This window comes from Ursus arctos, unplaced genomic scaffold, assembly GCF_023065955.2.
Source record: "Ursus arctos isolate Adak ecotype North America unplaced genomic scaffold, UrsArc2.0 scaffold_23, whole genome shotgun sequence".
In the NCBI taxonomy this organism is placed as follows: domain Eukaryota; kingdom Metazoa; phylum Chordata; class Mammalia; order Carnivora; family Ursidae; genus Ursus; species Ursus arctos.
Genome location: NW_026622908.1, coordinates 20,012,487 through 20,028,565, shown reverse-complemented (window position 1 = coordinate 20,028,565; position 16,079 = coordinate 20,012,487). Strand labels below are relative to the sequence as shown.

The 16,079-nt window shown below is 41.0% G+C and overlaps 1 protein-coding gene across 2 annotated transcripts in view; it reads left to right on the top strand.

Moving 5' to 3' along the window:
• LOC113265073 (uncharacterized) overlaps positions 1–16,079 on the top strand; it is a 174,331-nt gene that overhangs the window by 43,602 nt on the left and 114,650 nt on the right. The window contains exon 1 of one of the 2 annotated variants that reach the window (XM_048213951.2): positions 8,174–8,412. The exons of the other annotated variant lie outside the window; for it this stretch is intronic. Coding sequence (XP_048069908.1) covers positions 8,321–8,412 — 92 coding nt within the window. The 5' untranslated portion in view covers positions 8,174–8,320. Of the gene's footprint in view, positions 1–8,173; positions 8,413–16,079 lie in introns of those variants that run through there. 2 annotated transcript variants of the gene reach the window in all.

The window sequence follows — 16,079 nt, the reverse complement described above, 5'->3', positions numbered from 1 at the left end:
GGTCACCTGCCAGCTTTCTGCCCAGTGCAGAAGTCCCTTTCTCAGGATCCTTCATTGATAGTCACCCTAGAATCAAAATCCCTTCATTTTTTCAAGGATTTCAAGATACATTAGGGTTTTTGTTTTCTTTTCTTTTTTTTAAAGATTTTATTTATTTATTTGACAGAGATAGAGACAGCCAGCGAGAGAGGGAACACAAGCAGGGGGAGTGGGAGAGGAAGAAGCAGGCTCATAGTGGAGGAGCCTGATGTGGGGCTCGATCCCATAATGCTGGGATCACGCCCTGAGCCGAAGGCAGACGCTCAACCGCTGTGCCACCCAGGCACCCCAGGGTTTTTGTTTTCTATTCTGAGTTTCAAAATAAGTCCTGAATTCCATTATGGTCTTTACTTTAAAAAGTACACCCAATTCACCATGCAAGATAGCTTACTATCTTACAAAGTAGTGCATTCCAATTTGGAAAGTTCTAATTCTCAGAAGGTTTTGTCTTCTACTGAGTTGAAATAGGTTTTATATTTATTTCATTCATCGGTCCCACTTCTGCTTGAAACCATGCAGATTAAAGTAAAGCCCCTCTTCCACAAGGTAACACTTCAGATATTTGAAACATCAGTCATATCTGTACTCTTGTCTTCTTTGCTCCCAGCTACATAACTCCAGTTTCTTCTCATATCCTTCATAAAATGGTGATATCCAGACCACCGCAATTTCTGTTTGTTAAGTGTTCCTTTGATATGGGACCAGTACTGAGTTGGCACCTCCTTTGTTTTCCTCTAGATGTTTAATATGAGTACAGCCCTACACTGAATTATATTTTGGGTCTTCTGTTTTCCACCTACAGTTTCTGATTTATAGTACGCTTGCTGTGACCTAGTACTTTCTTTCCTCCCAACTTTTTAAAATTAATTAATTTATTTATTTATTTATTTATTTTTTGGGTCCAAACAGTTCTTAAGCCAGGTCTGTATTTAAGTTTTGATTATTTGAATCTGTACTAGGATTTTGCAAACAACCATAAGCTTTCCTTTCCTAAATATCCAGCACCATGTGAAGGGTATTGTTTTGCCCATATGTTTCTGCCTCATTTGCGACCTCTGTTGTGTAGAATGATGGAAAATTCAGTTATTGACACTTGGGCCATTGAAATAGCCCACTGACTAGATAAGAGTATTCATTTGATCAATTAGGAGCAGCATTCAGATCTGTGGGTAAGAAAGAAGCTAAAAGAATGGCTTAACTACACATAGAGTCATGTGGAGAGAGCCAGCCTAGAGCTGGTATGATGTTTGCATAAAGACATTAAGGGCTCAGGCATCTTCTGTATTTATGTTCTACCACCCCAATGTCTGGCTTCTGCTGCCAACATTGCCTTCTAGTCTAAGACTGTGCTTTCTAATATCTTATCACATTCCAGATGGTAGGAGGGACAAAGGGTTGCTTTTTCCAATCATATAAGCTCCTTTTAAAGCATTCCCCCAAGTCCCCACAATCTTTCATTTCTATTTCACTGGATAGTGTTGAATCATGTGGGCATAACTAACCTCCAGGGAAGTTGGGAAATAGGACCTTCATTCTGGGTAGCAGCATAACCAGCCAAAAATTGGGATTCTGCTACTAATAAAGGAAAATGGATATTTTGGAGACCCCTAACCCCATTCATGGAAAGCTATATTGAAATATTTTCGTTCTGGCCGTGGAAGTAAAAAGTAATGAAAAAATCTACTTAATTTGGACAATATCTTTGGACACTTTTGGATGGCCTTTGGGTTTGGAATACTCATTTTCCTCTCCAGGAATTTTCCTGAAGGCCTTTGTGGAACGTCATGATGCATTTATTTTTGCACTCCTTCCTCCTCCCCTCCTGCCTGCCTAATTTAGCATTAATCTGCAGACTGTAGGGTGGCAAAGATGAAAACTGTTGGAGCACAGGACATGTTCGAATTAAAGTGGGGGCAGGGGCAGAGGGAGAGGAAGAGAGGATCTCAAGCAGACTCCATGCTGAGCACAGAGCCTGACACAGGGCTCAGTCCCACGACCCTGAGATCATAACCTGAGCTGAAGTCAAGAGTCGGACACTCAACTGACTGAGCCACCCAGGTGTCCCTCCCAACCCCCCTTTTTTTTTTTTTTAAAGATTTTATTTATTTATTCGACAGAGATAGAGACAGCCAGCGAGAGAGGGATCACAAGCAGGGGGAGTGGGAGAGGAAGAAGCAGGCTCATAGCGGAGGAGCCCGATGTGGGGCTCGATCCCAGAACGCCGGGATCACGCCTTGAGCTGAAGGCAGACGCTTAACCGCTGTGCCACCCAGGCGCCCCCCTCCCAACCCCTTTTTAAATACAGTTAAGAGTGAGGTCTAGCCTTTGCTTCTTTATAGAACTGTGGCAGTAATTAAATTTGACATAATCTTTAACACAGAGCTTGCTTGGATAGCTCTGATACGCACAAATTTTAGTTACCCCAGTTTGCATAACACCAGTCTCCTAACGATACTGTTCAAATTTCAGTTACCAAATATAGTAACTGAGAAGTTGCATAATGCACAAAAAACTGTGAGGCTATCTCCTTAGCCCACAAATCACTGTGTAAGTGACAGATGCACGTCATAATCAGTGACCAATCATGTCACCACTTCTAGTCTGTCAGTGATGTGTCACCGTGCACGTGTTATTCAGCTCAGAAACAGACAGCAAAGTATGTATTTGTGTTTCCTCCTTGTTCCCCGGTGATAAACCCATGTGACATTTTACGAATAGGGATGATCAAAAAGAGAACTGGCCAACACAAGTGCAAGCGCAGCAAAGCAGCAAAAGTGATAATACTGCCAGTGAAGCTGGAATCAAACGTAAATGGAGCAGAGAAGGAGTGGTGGATTGTGGGCATGTTGACACTGCTGCCTTTTGAAAGACATGCAGTCAGAGGAACTTAGAGAAGGCAAATTTACTGACATAAAGGAGGAAAGTAGTTGTGATGAAAGGATAAAAATGTCCCGGAGGAGGTGACACCAGCGAAAACGTCACATAAAAGGAGCTCTTGGAGATACTTCATGACATTGAAAATACAAGCAAGGGATAAAAGGTTGTCAGCAGATGCAGACTTAGAAAGTAAGGTGACAATTTGCCGCGTCACAGAAAAGATGCTCACTCCGTAGTATGAGTTATATGATGACAGGAAGCCAAGCACTGTTCAAACTAATCTTGATAAGTTGTGTGTTTGTTTTTTTTTTTTACAAATAAATAAACCACTTTATTTTCAATATTTCTAGTATTGTAGCATACTAAGTAAGGAACATTTCCCCCCATTTTCCTGTATATTTATAACCAATAGTGAGAAAATTTTTGACAAAAATTTTTAGAGGTCATGGGACAAGTGTAATGTTTTCTGTACACAGTCTTGCACAGTCAACCTGTGTGCTTACTTTAATGGTCCTGTGCTACAGTGAGGACTGCCTGTAGTTCACAGTTACACTCTAATATCCACAGCAATTTTACAACTTAGGCAAATATTATCACCCCCATTTCTTCTATTCATTCATTCATTCATTCATTCATTCTCTAAATGAGGTGTCACAGAATGAATGACTACAAATGAAAGTCACAGAGATCATGCAGGTTCCAAATTACATAGCTGAATAACTGGCAGGACTTGAACCATGAGAATTTCCCTTTAAATTCATTGCTTCTTACAGCCCCACGAATATGACACCTATATTCTCTCCAGATAATGTCATTAATATGTGAGGTATAAATAGGAAAAATGTCCTAAATGTAGAGTCCCCCAAAATCTAATGTGTCCCATGTCAGATATCACTGATTGGTGGATTAGTTATTGTTCATGAGTTGCAAGCAACAGAGACTCACTCCAACATAGTAGATTACTACAGTACTGGTCCCCAGTGAATCCTGTCTCCCTGCAGCCACCTTTCTTGGCAGGGTGTCTTTGCCACTCTTCCCATTAACAAATGAAGTATATTCTCCCACCCCTTGAATTTGGGCTGGTTTTAAACTACCTTTAATCAGTAGAACGTGTTGGAAGAGAAGTTACACCTTCTGGAACATTTCTCCATCATTTAAAGAAGCCCAGTTAGCCTACTGGAACAGGAGAGAAAACACGGAGATCTAGGTGTTCTAGCTGACAGCTCCAGCCATTTTCCAAGGAGGTGAGTGAGTGAGGCAGTCTGGGATCAGTCAGCCCAGATCTTCCTACTGACTGGAGATCAGTTCCAGTCCCAGCTGACACAGAGCAGAGACACAGCATCCCAGCTGAGCCCTACCCAGATTGCTCATCCACAGAATTGTGAGTACATAATTGGTTGTTATTTTACGGCATTAAAAGTGTTGGGAGTAGATTGTTACACAGCATACCACTAAGCAGTAGAAGGAGAATATATTGGAAGGATATGGGTTGTTTGTAAGGTTGAAGAAATCCTTGTAGCAGGAATTACTCAGTAGTCTTGCCTGGGTATCACTTATAGAGTGAATGAACTCTAGCTGTTTCTTCTGTTCTCGTGTTGTTCTGCTCAAGATTCAGAGCGCGGAGGGGGAAATTTGATGGGTCACATGTCCGTCCTATGGGTGGATTGATTAATGAAAGAAGTGGGCAGAAGGGACTTCCAGTGTCCTCTTAAGCTTCTGTAGTTGGGGAGGCAAATACTGGAACTTGTCCCCCCAAAACTGTACACAGATACTACCACCAAAAGAAATCAGGGTGGAGGAGGAATGAACGACGGACATCTTCAAAATGACACCTGTCCACCAGTCACTTCTCTTTCTTGATAAGGATTTAAAAACATTTAAAGTATACAGTTTGTTATTTCATGGCAAATAAATTTGTGATAAATCAAAGGAATTTTATGTCCATGTAACAGGTATGTAAGTCAATATATGGAGAAAAATTGCATATTGGACTGAGAAAGTTGAAGGTAAAAAGGACTTGGAGGGGCGCCTGGGTGGCTCAGTGGTTAAGCATCTGCCTTTGGCTCAGGTCATGATCCTGGTGTCCTGGGATTGATCCCCATGTTGGGCTCCCTCTCAGTGGGGAGGCTGCTTCTCCCTCTGCCTGCCTCTCCCCCTGCTTGTGCACGCACGCTTTCTCTCTCTCTCTGTCTCTGACAAATAAATAAATAAATAATCTTAAAAAAATAAAAGGACTTTGGAGTTTATCAAGGCCAAAGACCTCATTTTATAAGTTTGTGACAAAACTCGGACTAGAACTTGGGTCTTTTCCACCTCCCTAACTGTCCATAGCCTCAGTTGGGTATGGGATGGAAAAAAAATTGACCTGATATGTTTGAAATCTGCATATTACCTTCCTTTTGGGTATGGTCATAGCAAGGAGTCTTTGGGAGGCCTCTCCGACCATGTGTGGCACCTTCCTTATCTTTCCCCCCAATAAAACACCCATCCTCTCTTTTTTACTCCCAACCACATTCAGAGGCCAGTATTGCTCGGGGCCAGTCTACACCTGAAAAATCAGATGAGGTGAATGTCCTAAAATCCAAGCTAGCTGGCATGTGAATCAGGACAACATTGTCAGGTCAAGACTCAAACACTCTTAGAACTTTGGTTTGGTGATGGCTATGCATTGTATTTTCTCTTGTCTTAAATATCTTGGTTTTTTAAAGGTTATTTGGGTAAAAATAGCATCTCTGCATTCTTGTCAGATTCTGATGCATACTGTTCCTTTTAAAGTCCTAATCCTGTGACACCTGTCGATTAGAATGGGGATTATGGCCTCTGAGAAGAAACAGCCCACTGGAAAATCTCAAACTATGAATTATGAACACGGACCTACCAAGGAGAAAAGACCCTGATTATTATTAATTAAAAACTGTTGCACAAAAATAAAACAACAAACAAACAAGGGCAAGCACATAGAGGAGGAAAATTTTTATGAAATTAGAGTTTAAAGAATATTTAGGTCTCTGGTCTGGGAGAAAACGTAAGAAATTGGTGATAGTAGATTCCTCTGGAAAGAGGGATGGCTGGCTGGAGATTTAGGTAGGAGGGACACTTTTCAATTTTGAGCCATGTCTTTGAAGCCTTACCAAAATAACGAAATGAAAACAACAGAAGAAGTGAAGTGCTACAAGGAGTCCCTTTACCAGGAGCAAGCGTTTTGTTTTGATAACTTCCACTGTTTTTTAATGCTTCAAGCAAATTTTGGTGAATGAATTATAAAGACATCTCCCTTAGCCTTATTCTCTTGACTTGTTAAGTAATACTGGGCTTTCTTTGGCTAAAATTTCCATTGTTGCTACCCTTAAGGGAGTTTTTCCCACTCAACACATCTTATCTCCATATTTTCTGTCTTGGTATTTGTTGATTTTTATCATGCTAAAGATCCAACACATAAATAACACTCCATTTTCCATCTTTCTAGTCTTCTTGCACAGTATTTGATATTTGGAAAATAGCTCCCAACCCACCTTATTGTCATGACATTTCTCTCATCCTCTTAAAATGTGGTCATTCTATTAATGGACCATTTTACTCACCAAAAAGGTAGATTGTTGTGCCGTTGGTTGGCTGTTTCAGTGTGTAATGGATTAAATCGGGGTTGGTAACTAAAGGTTTCACATTGGCATATAGGGAGATAGCAGTTCCCAGCGGGTGCACCTTAATGGAGATTTTTTTCCATTTTGAAAGACGTGTCTTTTGATGTTTCTGCCATGATTTTGCCTCCTCTGGAAATAATACCAGAGTTGCCATTATTTGTGATGGGAGAGAGACGGTAGAAAGAAAGGATGTTGGCGTCAAGGTAAAGGTTTTGGCAGATCCAGTGCCATCTCATTGGTTACAAAGCCTTTCTGGAAAGCGTGCAATTATTCACCTTGCACAGCACAATTAAGTAAACAATTCATCTAGTCTCTCTATTGATACTCCGTTGCAGAGGGACTGGGGTGGCTCGGGAGATTGGAAATGCGAGCTGTAGCTTTTTCCCTCGACGTAGGTGGTTTGGATCTGTTCCTTAGGGTAGTGACCACATAGTGTCTCCATCTGATGGCTGTGCAGTGACCCGTGGGAAACAGATTGGTGGTTTCAGGCCCATGGAGAGGCGGTCACATCTCAACATCCAGGATCCCAGCTGGCAAAAATATGTGAGGATTATACTGACATGATTCTATTCAGTTTGTGCTTTAGTGAAATTTAGATGTTGAAAATCCTACTTGCAGGAAAGTGAGCTTTAGAATATCTTCATAAAACTCTAAGTGAAGTTCTCCCAGCCTTCCACATCTGTCAGATGGTTAGCACACTTGGCCTGTTTATTTTGGCTTCAAGACTTCAAGAATTTTTAGGGGCATAAGACTTCTCCCACATTTGTGAATGTCGAGGATAATATATCTACTCACAGCTAGTACAGACTTCCTGAAGAAACACGGTACTTGGGTACAGGATTCTGTGTCAAGTTGTAGAAAATTGTGGCACATCTTGGTACTTTCAGACTGAATGAGGCTTCTGGAAATGAAACACACGTGCTTATAAATGATAAAGGTGTGCTTATAAAGTGCCATTCAGACTTAAGATATTTCTTAACCTAGGCCTGGGGGCCATGTTGATTGACCCACTGTTCTACCCCCAAATTGTCACTTTGCAATTCTCATATTTAATAACCGTTTCTACACACAGGCGCGCACACATACACATTTACTACTTCTGTTACTTGTTCTAGTTAGAGGAAGGAATCCACGCTTGGGCCTCAGGTAGATAAGCTTTTCAAAACTGAATGCAATGCTAAACAAAAGGAATATGTTGGGGCGCCTGGGTGGCACAGCGGTTAAGCGTCTGCCTTCGGCTCAGGGCGTGATCCCAGCGTTCTTGGATCGAGCCCCACATCAGGCTCCTCCGCTGGGAGCCTGCTTCTTCCTCTCCCACTCCCCCTGCTTGTGTTCCCTCTCTCGCTGGCTGTCTCTATCTCTGTTGAATAAATAAATAAAAATCTTAAAAAAAAAAAAAGAGTATGTATGTGCAAAATCCTAGGGTGCCATAGGGGCCAATAACGTCTGCGTAACCCTGCAATACCGTAGAAAGTTGCCATTTGCCTAAAGATTCTTTGAAGACTCAGAGTTATGGCAGCGTTGAGCATGTAAGTATTAATAAAACATGGGTAATAAAATTCTCTTTAGAGCTTGGGAGGAAGACATGGGCCTGGGCAGGGGAAAGGGTAGCTTCTTCTTTTGCACCAACTCATCTATCCCTAATATTTTGTTGTGGTTTAAGGGTTTTCCTAAGGATTGGATGAGTCTTGGTGAAGACATCAGCTAGGTCTAAGATTTCTGGAATTTGATTTGTCAACGTCAGGCATCATGTTTCAGATGGAATGGGCCCACACCCCCTCCCTGCAGGCCCCAGCACCTCTACTCGTCCCTTTCCCACATGTGTGACAAGTGGAAAAGATGGAGGAGGACACAGGTGAGTTAGTGTAGCGGAAGTTGGGCACCAGCCTCTATTACTAACCATGATTCATGTCCTTGTGAGGAGCCGACCTCGTGGGCTCCAGCATTGCTGGAGGACGGCCCGTGATTGGCCACCTGATGGACTACTTGCCTGGTGGGGTACATTACGTGTCAGATCAGTGCACGCCTACCAGTTCTGATCTCGGCAGTGGGGCGGACTGGTGGGGTTGATGGATGGGTCCAGTGAGTCCATGGAAGGGATATTCACCTAGTTGTAATCAGTAATAGTATTTATTTCTCTATTTTAAAGATCATGATGGACTCTTACGCTCTTTTGGGTCCCTGTAAATAGTAGACCACTATGATGAGAATATTTTAAAAACTCCTTTGCTTTCTTGGCAGAAGAATTGAACACGCTGGAGAAAGGCATGGGAGAAATAGCAGGCTTGGACCTTTCCTTGTCTCCCTTTCCCTTTTCTGCCCAGCCCGATGGTGTTGGAGGTCCACGAATCCCTTGGGTGTGGACAGAGCCACTATATGTAGGTCCTGAGAGAGTTTGGGGATGTGGTGGAGTTGAATTTGTGACAGCCCTCTTTGTTTATGACATACTTAAAATGCCAGGGTTTGCTTTATTTTGTCACTTGGTTAAAGTTTATTATTTGAACTTCAAGGTATCACTTAAATACAGAACTGAATTGGAAGAGGGTTAAGTTGGATCTTTTCATTGACAAGAAAATTAGCAAGTCATATATTCATCACGGAATTACAGAAACACAATGGGATTTGTTTTTAACTCCTTTGGTGAAGACCACACTAATTCCTTTTGCAAATTATTTGAGAAGAATCTTGTGGGAGTTTATAGAACTGATTCACTCGCTTTCAGGAAGACTGATTTGACTTTCTCTCCTGAGGTTAGCAATAAATGCTTTTATTTAGTTTGGAGGAGAAAGGCTTTATAACCTCCTCTTTTCCATGACTCATTACTTTCTGAGCAGTCACATTGTGCTTTACAATGAGGGGTGTAATGAGAGTTTGGGGAAAAGTGTTACCTAAGTTGAGGCAGCCATTTTGAGTGGAGAGCATGAAATAAAGAAAGAGGAGCAATTGATCTTTCCAAACTTCAAATCTGCAATGTGCCCAGGCCCTAAGAACTAACTTTCCTGTTAAGAGGGGAAAAAAATTGGTGGATATCTTAAGCAAAATTAATTCTGGCTTTAAAGCTTTCATACAGACATTTTCAACTTGCATAGGCTGTCCATAATTTCAGGAAAAGTGGGTAGCTTCAGGCTAGATTGTTTTCTCTGTTGGTGGGTGTAAATGTGTATGAAAGCTATTTGTTTCTCATGTAAAATTGGATCTGTTGACATAAGCATTTTTTTTTAAAGCTTGGAGATGTAAGTCTGCATGAAAGACTTCACTCAAAGTTGTCCTCCTGAGAACTTGAATTTAGGCAAACATGTTGCTGTGAGATGAGTCACAATTTGAAATATTTTACATAGATTTCTCTCTGAATTTTGTATCAGAATGGGTTTGTAAAGGAGAGTTAAAAGTAAGTGCCAGTAGATTGAGGAGCAAAATGGAAAGCCTCTAGTGCTGAATGTCATATGGCAAGGGAATATTCCAGCTAAAATAACGATATTTTGTATTTATCATCTTCTCTCGTTTCATTTGTTACCTCTTTCAGAATTCACAGTCTGTTCCTTTCTTCATATTGGAAAAGCACTAGAACTGGACTACTAGAAAAATATAAAATCCAATAAAATCTATCCTTAGACTTAGGAAATGAAAATATTAAAAATTTTCACACAGATTTCATTATCATTTATAGCTTAGTAAAACAAAAGAGGCATCACAGATTCATATAAGGTCCAAATTTGTATATTTTCAACAACAGAGTTGAGGCAAAATTTTGAGCTTTTCTTCTCTCTCTCCTCCCATCTGCCTGCCTGCTGGCCGTCTTTCCTTCCTACCTTTCCTTCCCTTCTTTCCCTGTCTTCCCTTCCAGCCCTTTCCCTCCCCCTCCTTCCCTTCCTTCTCTGCAGTAATATTTAGAGCCCTACCGTTTCGTATCCCATAGCATATGTTTAGCAGGCTCTCTTCAAAACAGGATGCAAAATTTTATGCCCCTCCATAACCAGTTTGCATTCAAATGCTGAACCTGTCTATCAAGAATTGGAGGAGGGAGGAAAGGAAAATGTAAATACATGGCTATTAAGTACATGTCATCATTGTACCCATTTGTCATTGCTGCTTCGTTCATATTTTGTCCTGTCAGGAGAACTGGATTCTAGCCTCGGTTCTGTCATTAACTGGCTCTTTAACTTTGGTCTTGGCTCCTCACCATCTCTGAGTCACGCTTTTCTCATCTGTTAAAGTAAAGTGGTTGCAACAGATGATCAATAAAGACCTTTTCTTGATTGTATGCATACTCTATAACTTCTCAGTCCTCTTTCTGTGGGCATTTTAGTCTGTTTCCTGTCTGACTTCCCAGTTAATAGGGGATTTCACCCATGGCTGACAGGATGAAAAGTGAGAATTGAGTTCTGCAGAATTTTTCTCAAGGCAACTGGGAAGCTGCTTTCTCAAAGCCAGAGAGATGGGTCACATGGAAGTACACTGCTCACCAGGTTGTTAATCCAGATACACAGAAGTCATCCATGTAGAAGTCATTTCCCTCTCTCTTTCTCTCTCTCTCATTTTCTCTCCCCACCTCTTTATCACCACTCCCATCCAATCTCACCTGTCATTTCTACTTCCTAAATATTTCTTGCCTCTGACTTCTGTGTCTATTGACAATGCCCCAGATCAGACCACCATCACCTTTTCCCTAAATGACTGCAGCAGCCTCATAACTGATCTCCCTGCTGCCAGTCCTGCCCTATCCACTTCCCACACAACAGCCAGTGAGAGCTCATTTGATTCCACTCTCTGCCCCAGTAGTGGCCTCCTTGATTCCTATAGCATGCCAAGCTCTTCCTCTTGTCAGGAAACATGCTAGTCCCTCTATCTGGAACGTTTCTTTCTTTCTTTTCTTTTCTTTTCTTTTCTTTTCTTTTCTTTCTTTTCTTTCTTTCTTTCTTTCTTTCTTTCTTTCTTTCTTTCTTTCTTTCACATGCCTGGAACCTTTTTCTTCGCTTCTCAGCTTAAATATCACCTCTTTAGAGAGACCTTCTTTGACTAAGCAACTGTCTTTATTGTCTATCACTTTTCTCTTTCCTTCTTGGCACTTATTACAGGTTGTAATATATGTATTTACATATGTAAAGAGTGTCTTTACAAAAACTTAGGTGTACAGAGAGATGGAATGCTATTTCTCTATAGCTGAACCAAAGCCAGCCCATGAATTTCTCCCTAAATGATTTCCTCTCACCCTTCTTTTCTTCCCCTTAAGGCAATTAAAATTCTGGAGGAGCTTAAGTGTTTTCTTCACGTCAGGGATGAGATGTCCAGTTTGTGCTGTTTATCACTGACGGCCTCTACTTCATGTATGTTGAGTTTTGAAGGGAATCAATAAATAATGCTCCTCTTCCCCTCCCAAATTCTGGTCAGTTGAGCTGTAAGACAAAAGAAGGCATAGGGCGACTGAAATAGCACCACTATCATTATTAAAGCTGATGTTAGAGAACGCGTTTTATATTTGTGGGCAAGTGGATTTGCTCATCGCAGCTCTAGCCTGAGAACGCATTCTTAAAATAGTTGCTAACAGCTAATGCTGAGGTAGTTTTAATTAGAAAAGAACAGTGGTTGTCTTAATCTTTATTCTCCTGCATCTCTGCTTGTGGGAAGAGGAGCTTGGTCATGGTCTTGGTGAATTTTTATGATACAATTTCAGTTACTTCTTTTAAAGAAAAGTTCCAGAGCACTGAGTGTCCGGTCCTATTCAGCACTCTGAAATATTTGTTGAAAGAATTAAAGTGTTTGTTGTACATGAGCATTTTCCTAAATGAGTTCACTTAGTTTTAAAACAGAAATGTTGGGAAATAAGAATTATTTTGTAGATTGTGTGTGTGTGCGCACGTGTGCGCGCACGCACAGGCGCACATGTGTGTCCCTTGGGGGACAGAAGTGCAACCTTAGAGACAGGCATCCTCTAAGGTGGCCCTAAGTGATCCGTGCCTCCTGGTTTTCAAACCTTTGTGTAATTCCCTTCTGCCTGAGTGTAGGCTGGACCTGATGGTGACTCACGGGTAATGAACAGAATATGGCAAAAGTGATGAAAGGTCATTTCTGCGATCAGGTGACATATATACTGCAACTTCTCTCTCTCTCCCCTGTCATTTTCTGTCTCTGAGGGAAGCTGGCTGCTACAGGATGAGCTGCCCTGTGGAGAGACCCATGTAGCAAGGAACTGAGGGAGGGCTTTGGATAACAGCCAAGAAGGAATGGAAACCTTTAGTCTAACAGCTCTCGAGGAACTAGATCTTGCCAACAACCAGGTGAATGTGGTTGGAAGTGGATCCCTCCCCACTTGACTTGAGTGTTCAGATGAGACCGCAGCCCCATTTGACAGTTTGGATGCAGCTTCTTGAGAGAACTTGAGCTAGAATCAAGCAGCTAAACTGTGCCCAGATTCCCCACCCAGAGACAACGAGGTAATAAATATTTGTTGTTTTTAAGCTGCGAAGTTTTGGGGTCAATTGTCACACTACAGTACATAACTAAGGCATTATCTGTGTGAGGTAGGGATAACAGAATGTATCCTAGCCAGCATCTAGTGGTAGAGAGAGAGCACTTGGGAGGTGCCCAGTACCTTATTGATACTTACTGATATTAGTAAGCGATAGACAACCCAAAAAGCTGTTAAATTATTCTAGGAATTAATATTCTCATGTCGCCTTACAGGAAAATGAGGTCTTTTGGGGAGAAGGCAGACAATTGTAGAGGGGTACTTCTGTATCTTTAATCTGGGTTTATTGTTAAGTGCATATTTCTATATTAATTACTGTTCCTAAAGTGAGGAGGGAATGGAGGGGGACATAAACAATTACAGCACATCACAGGAGGTAGAATATTAAAAGTAATAGCTGCAGAAGGAAATCACATTGAAATATGGGCCAGAAAATCTGGCAGCAGAAAAGACAGCAAAACAAGTTTAGATGGACTTGGATTTTGATGAGGTTAACAGATTTAAGTTGAGGGATAGTCCTCTAACAGTTTCCTGCCACTGCCATATTTTGTTAGTGCAGAATATTTTCATCATGTTCTTTTCCATTCTGCAGGGACTGAGAGAATCCCAGTATTATTGTATATAGCCTCTGAACTAAGATGATACACATGGGGTGGGAAAGCATCATAGTTGGGAGCATGAGCCTTGGAGTCAGATGGGCAGGGCTCTGAGATTCTGAGCTCCCCCGTTCTACTCACTAGTCTTGTGACGTTTGGCACATTGTTTAACATATCTGAGCCTCAGTGTCCTCAGCTTTAAAATCATAATGGTATCCACTGAGAGGAATAGAAATCCATGTAAAGATTTACCGCAGTATTTGTCATATACGTGAACGGTAGCTGTCAGTTATTTTTATTATTATTACAAGTACTGAACACCATGGCTGGCACATAGTAGGCGTGCAGTAAGTATCAATTTCCTGCCCTGTTTTTCCTCTACTTTCTCGAATCTAGCCCATATTTTTTGAATTCTATTTATTGAGTATATATTCTCTAATTCAAGAAATATTTTGATGCAGGAAATCTTAAAAAGGCACACTGCTCGCTTAAAGCCTCTCTGCTTTCTCCTTTTATTCCTAAAGGTTTTATTGTTAGCAGAGCTTTCTGAGAGCTTTCAACCTAAATAGCTTGAAATCACTAGATAACAGAAGATTTTGTCTTTAAGTTTAGAAATTAGGAGCCAGCTGAGCTAGAGGGGAGATATTTATCATGTCATTATTGTGTCTGTGTGGGAACGAGTGCTGTTTTGTGTGTTCTGTATGCGTATCAATTTAGCAGGAAGGGCTGTAGTTGTCTGAAACTCGGGGTGGGGGGAAAACAAGAGAACTCAGTGCTATATCAACAGGATGGAGTATTGTAGGAAAATTATGTAAGGAAAATGAACAATAGGGGGTTGTTTTAGACAAAAGGCACAAGGGTTAACAAGGGTTAATCTACACTGCAATAAATTTTAATTTTTCCTGTTAAATAAACTTTAATTTCAATTTAACAAGTTTAACATTGCAACTATCAACAGGTTCTCAAAATAATTCTGCCTTTGTAAGCTGTTGCATTTAAAATAGCTCCTTTGAAAGGAGTAATTTTTCATCTCAGCTCAATGCCTATGATTGAATTGAATTCATTACTCAGTTTCTAGGAAGGTATTAAGCATATCAAAGACAAAACAATTGTGGTATTGCCAAGGAGCTGAGAAGTGTACAAAGTTCTCCAAGATCAGGTTTTCATGACATGTGAAGGAATGGGGGTAGGTGGGGATAGTTTAGGATACTTAGCAGTGAAGAAGAGTTTAAAATTCAAAGTAAACCTAATATAAGGAAATAGCAGCTTGAAAGTGAAACCCAACAAAGTCGACAGTTGACTCAAGTCCCTTCAATTCTTCTTTAGTGTGGAAGTGATTTTGTTTTTAAATAAAACCTTATCCGTGGTCTTGTTCAAGTGTCCACAGATTATCCCTAAGCAAAACCATTGGGGGTTCACTTCTTTGCTCCTTCATTCATTTGTTCACTGATCGGTTCATTTGACAAATATTAATGAGTACTTAGTATTTGGTAGGCCCTTTATTAAGCCCTGGGATACAGTGGTAAGCCATGCATGCCTGGGTTTTGGGAAATGCTGCCTTTTCTATTGAACCCCATCCCCCCCTCTGCAGAAATATTCACAATGCCTGTTAGCACATTAAAGGCTCTGAGAAGTCCTGCAGTGAAGAAACCTGTTTAACCTTCTTTGATACAATGTTTCATAGACCTTTATATCCTTAAGGGACTGTTCTTTCTGGGAACACACTGTGGAAAATCTAGGTTAAGATGAAATAGGCTGTGCAGAAGGACAGGATGACATTGGATAACAAGGCAAGTAAAACAGTGCTTTAATTCATACTTGTTGATTGCAGGGACTCTGTCACCAAGCAGCTTGGCTCTCTACTTAATGAAGAGGAAGCATGTACTGCCTCAGTTTTGTCCAGACCCTTTCTATTCTCCGTATTTGCACTGGCCACATTGTTCAGCTTAGGACATAATACAAGTTCAGTATGACCAGCAAGGTTTTTCAATTTGTTCACAATGGTCTTGGAGCTAGCTGTTTGCCAGAAGAAACCTCCTTACCATTCATGATGCTTCATTTGGGGAAAATAGATGAAAATGTTGAATATATGGTTAAATTGGATTCTTTTAAAACCATTCCAGTAAACCTATCATCTGAGAGAGGAGGTGATCTTTGGATTGCCTTTTTTGGAATTACATACTTTCATAAAGTTAAAATACCCCTCAAAAAAGTATATTTGTGTACTACAAAGAATTAATACATGGGAAGTAATGTAAGCACATGGTACTTTTAATTTCTCGGTGGCCCCGGGGCACTGTTATCTGCTCTTTTCTGGGAAATCACTCATCATGTAGCTATTGGGGAAAGGGAGCACTTCGGCCCCTTTTCTGGGAGCAATCCAATGCAGTATGGATATTAATTAAATTTATTAAACAAATAACACAGCGACTCGGGGAAGCAGGGGTCCATCTGCCAGTT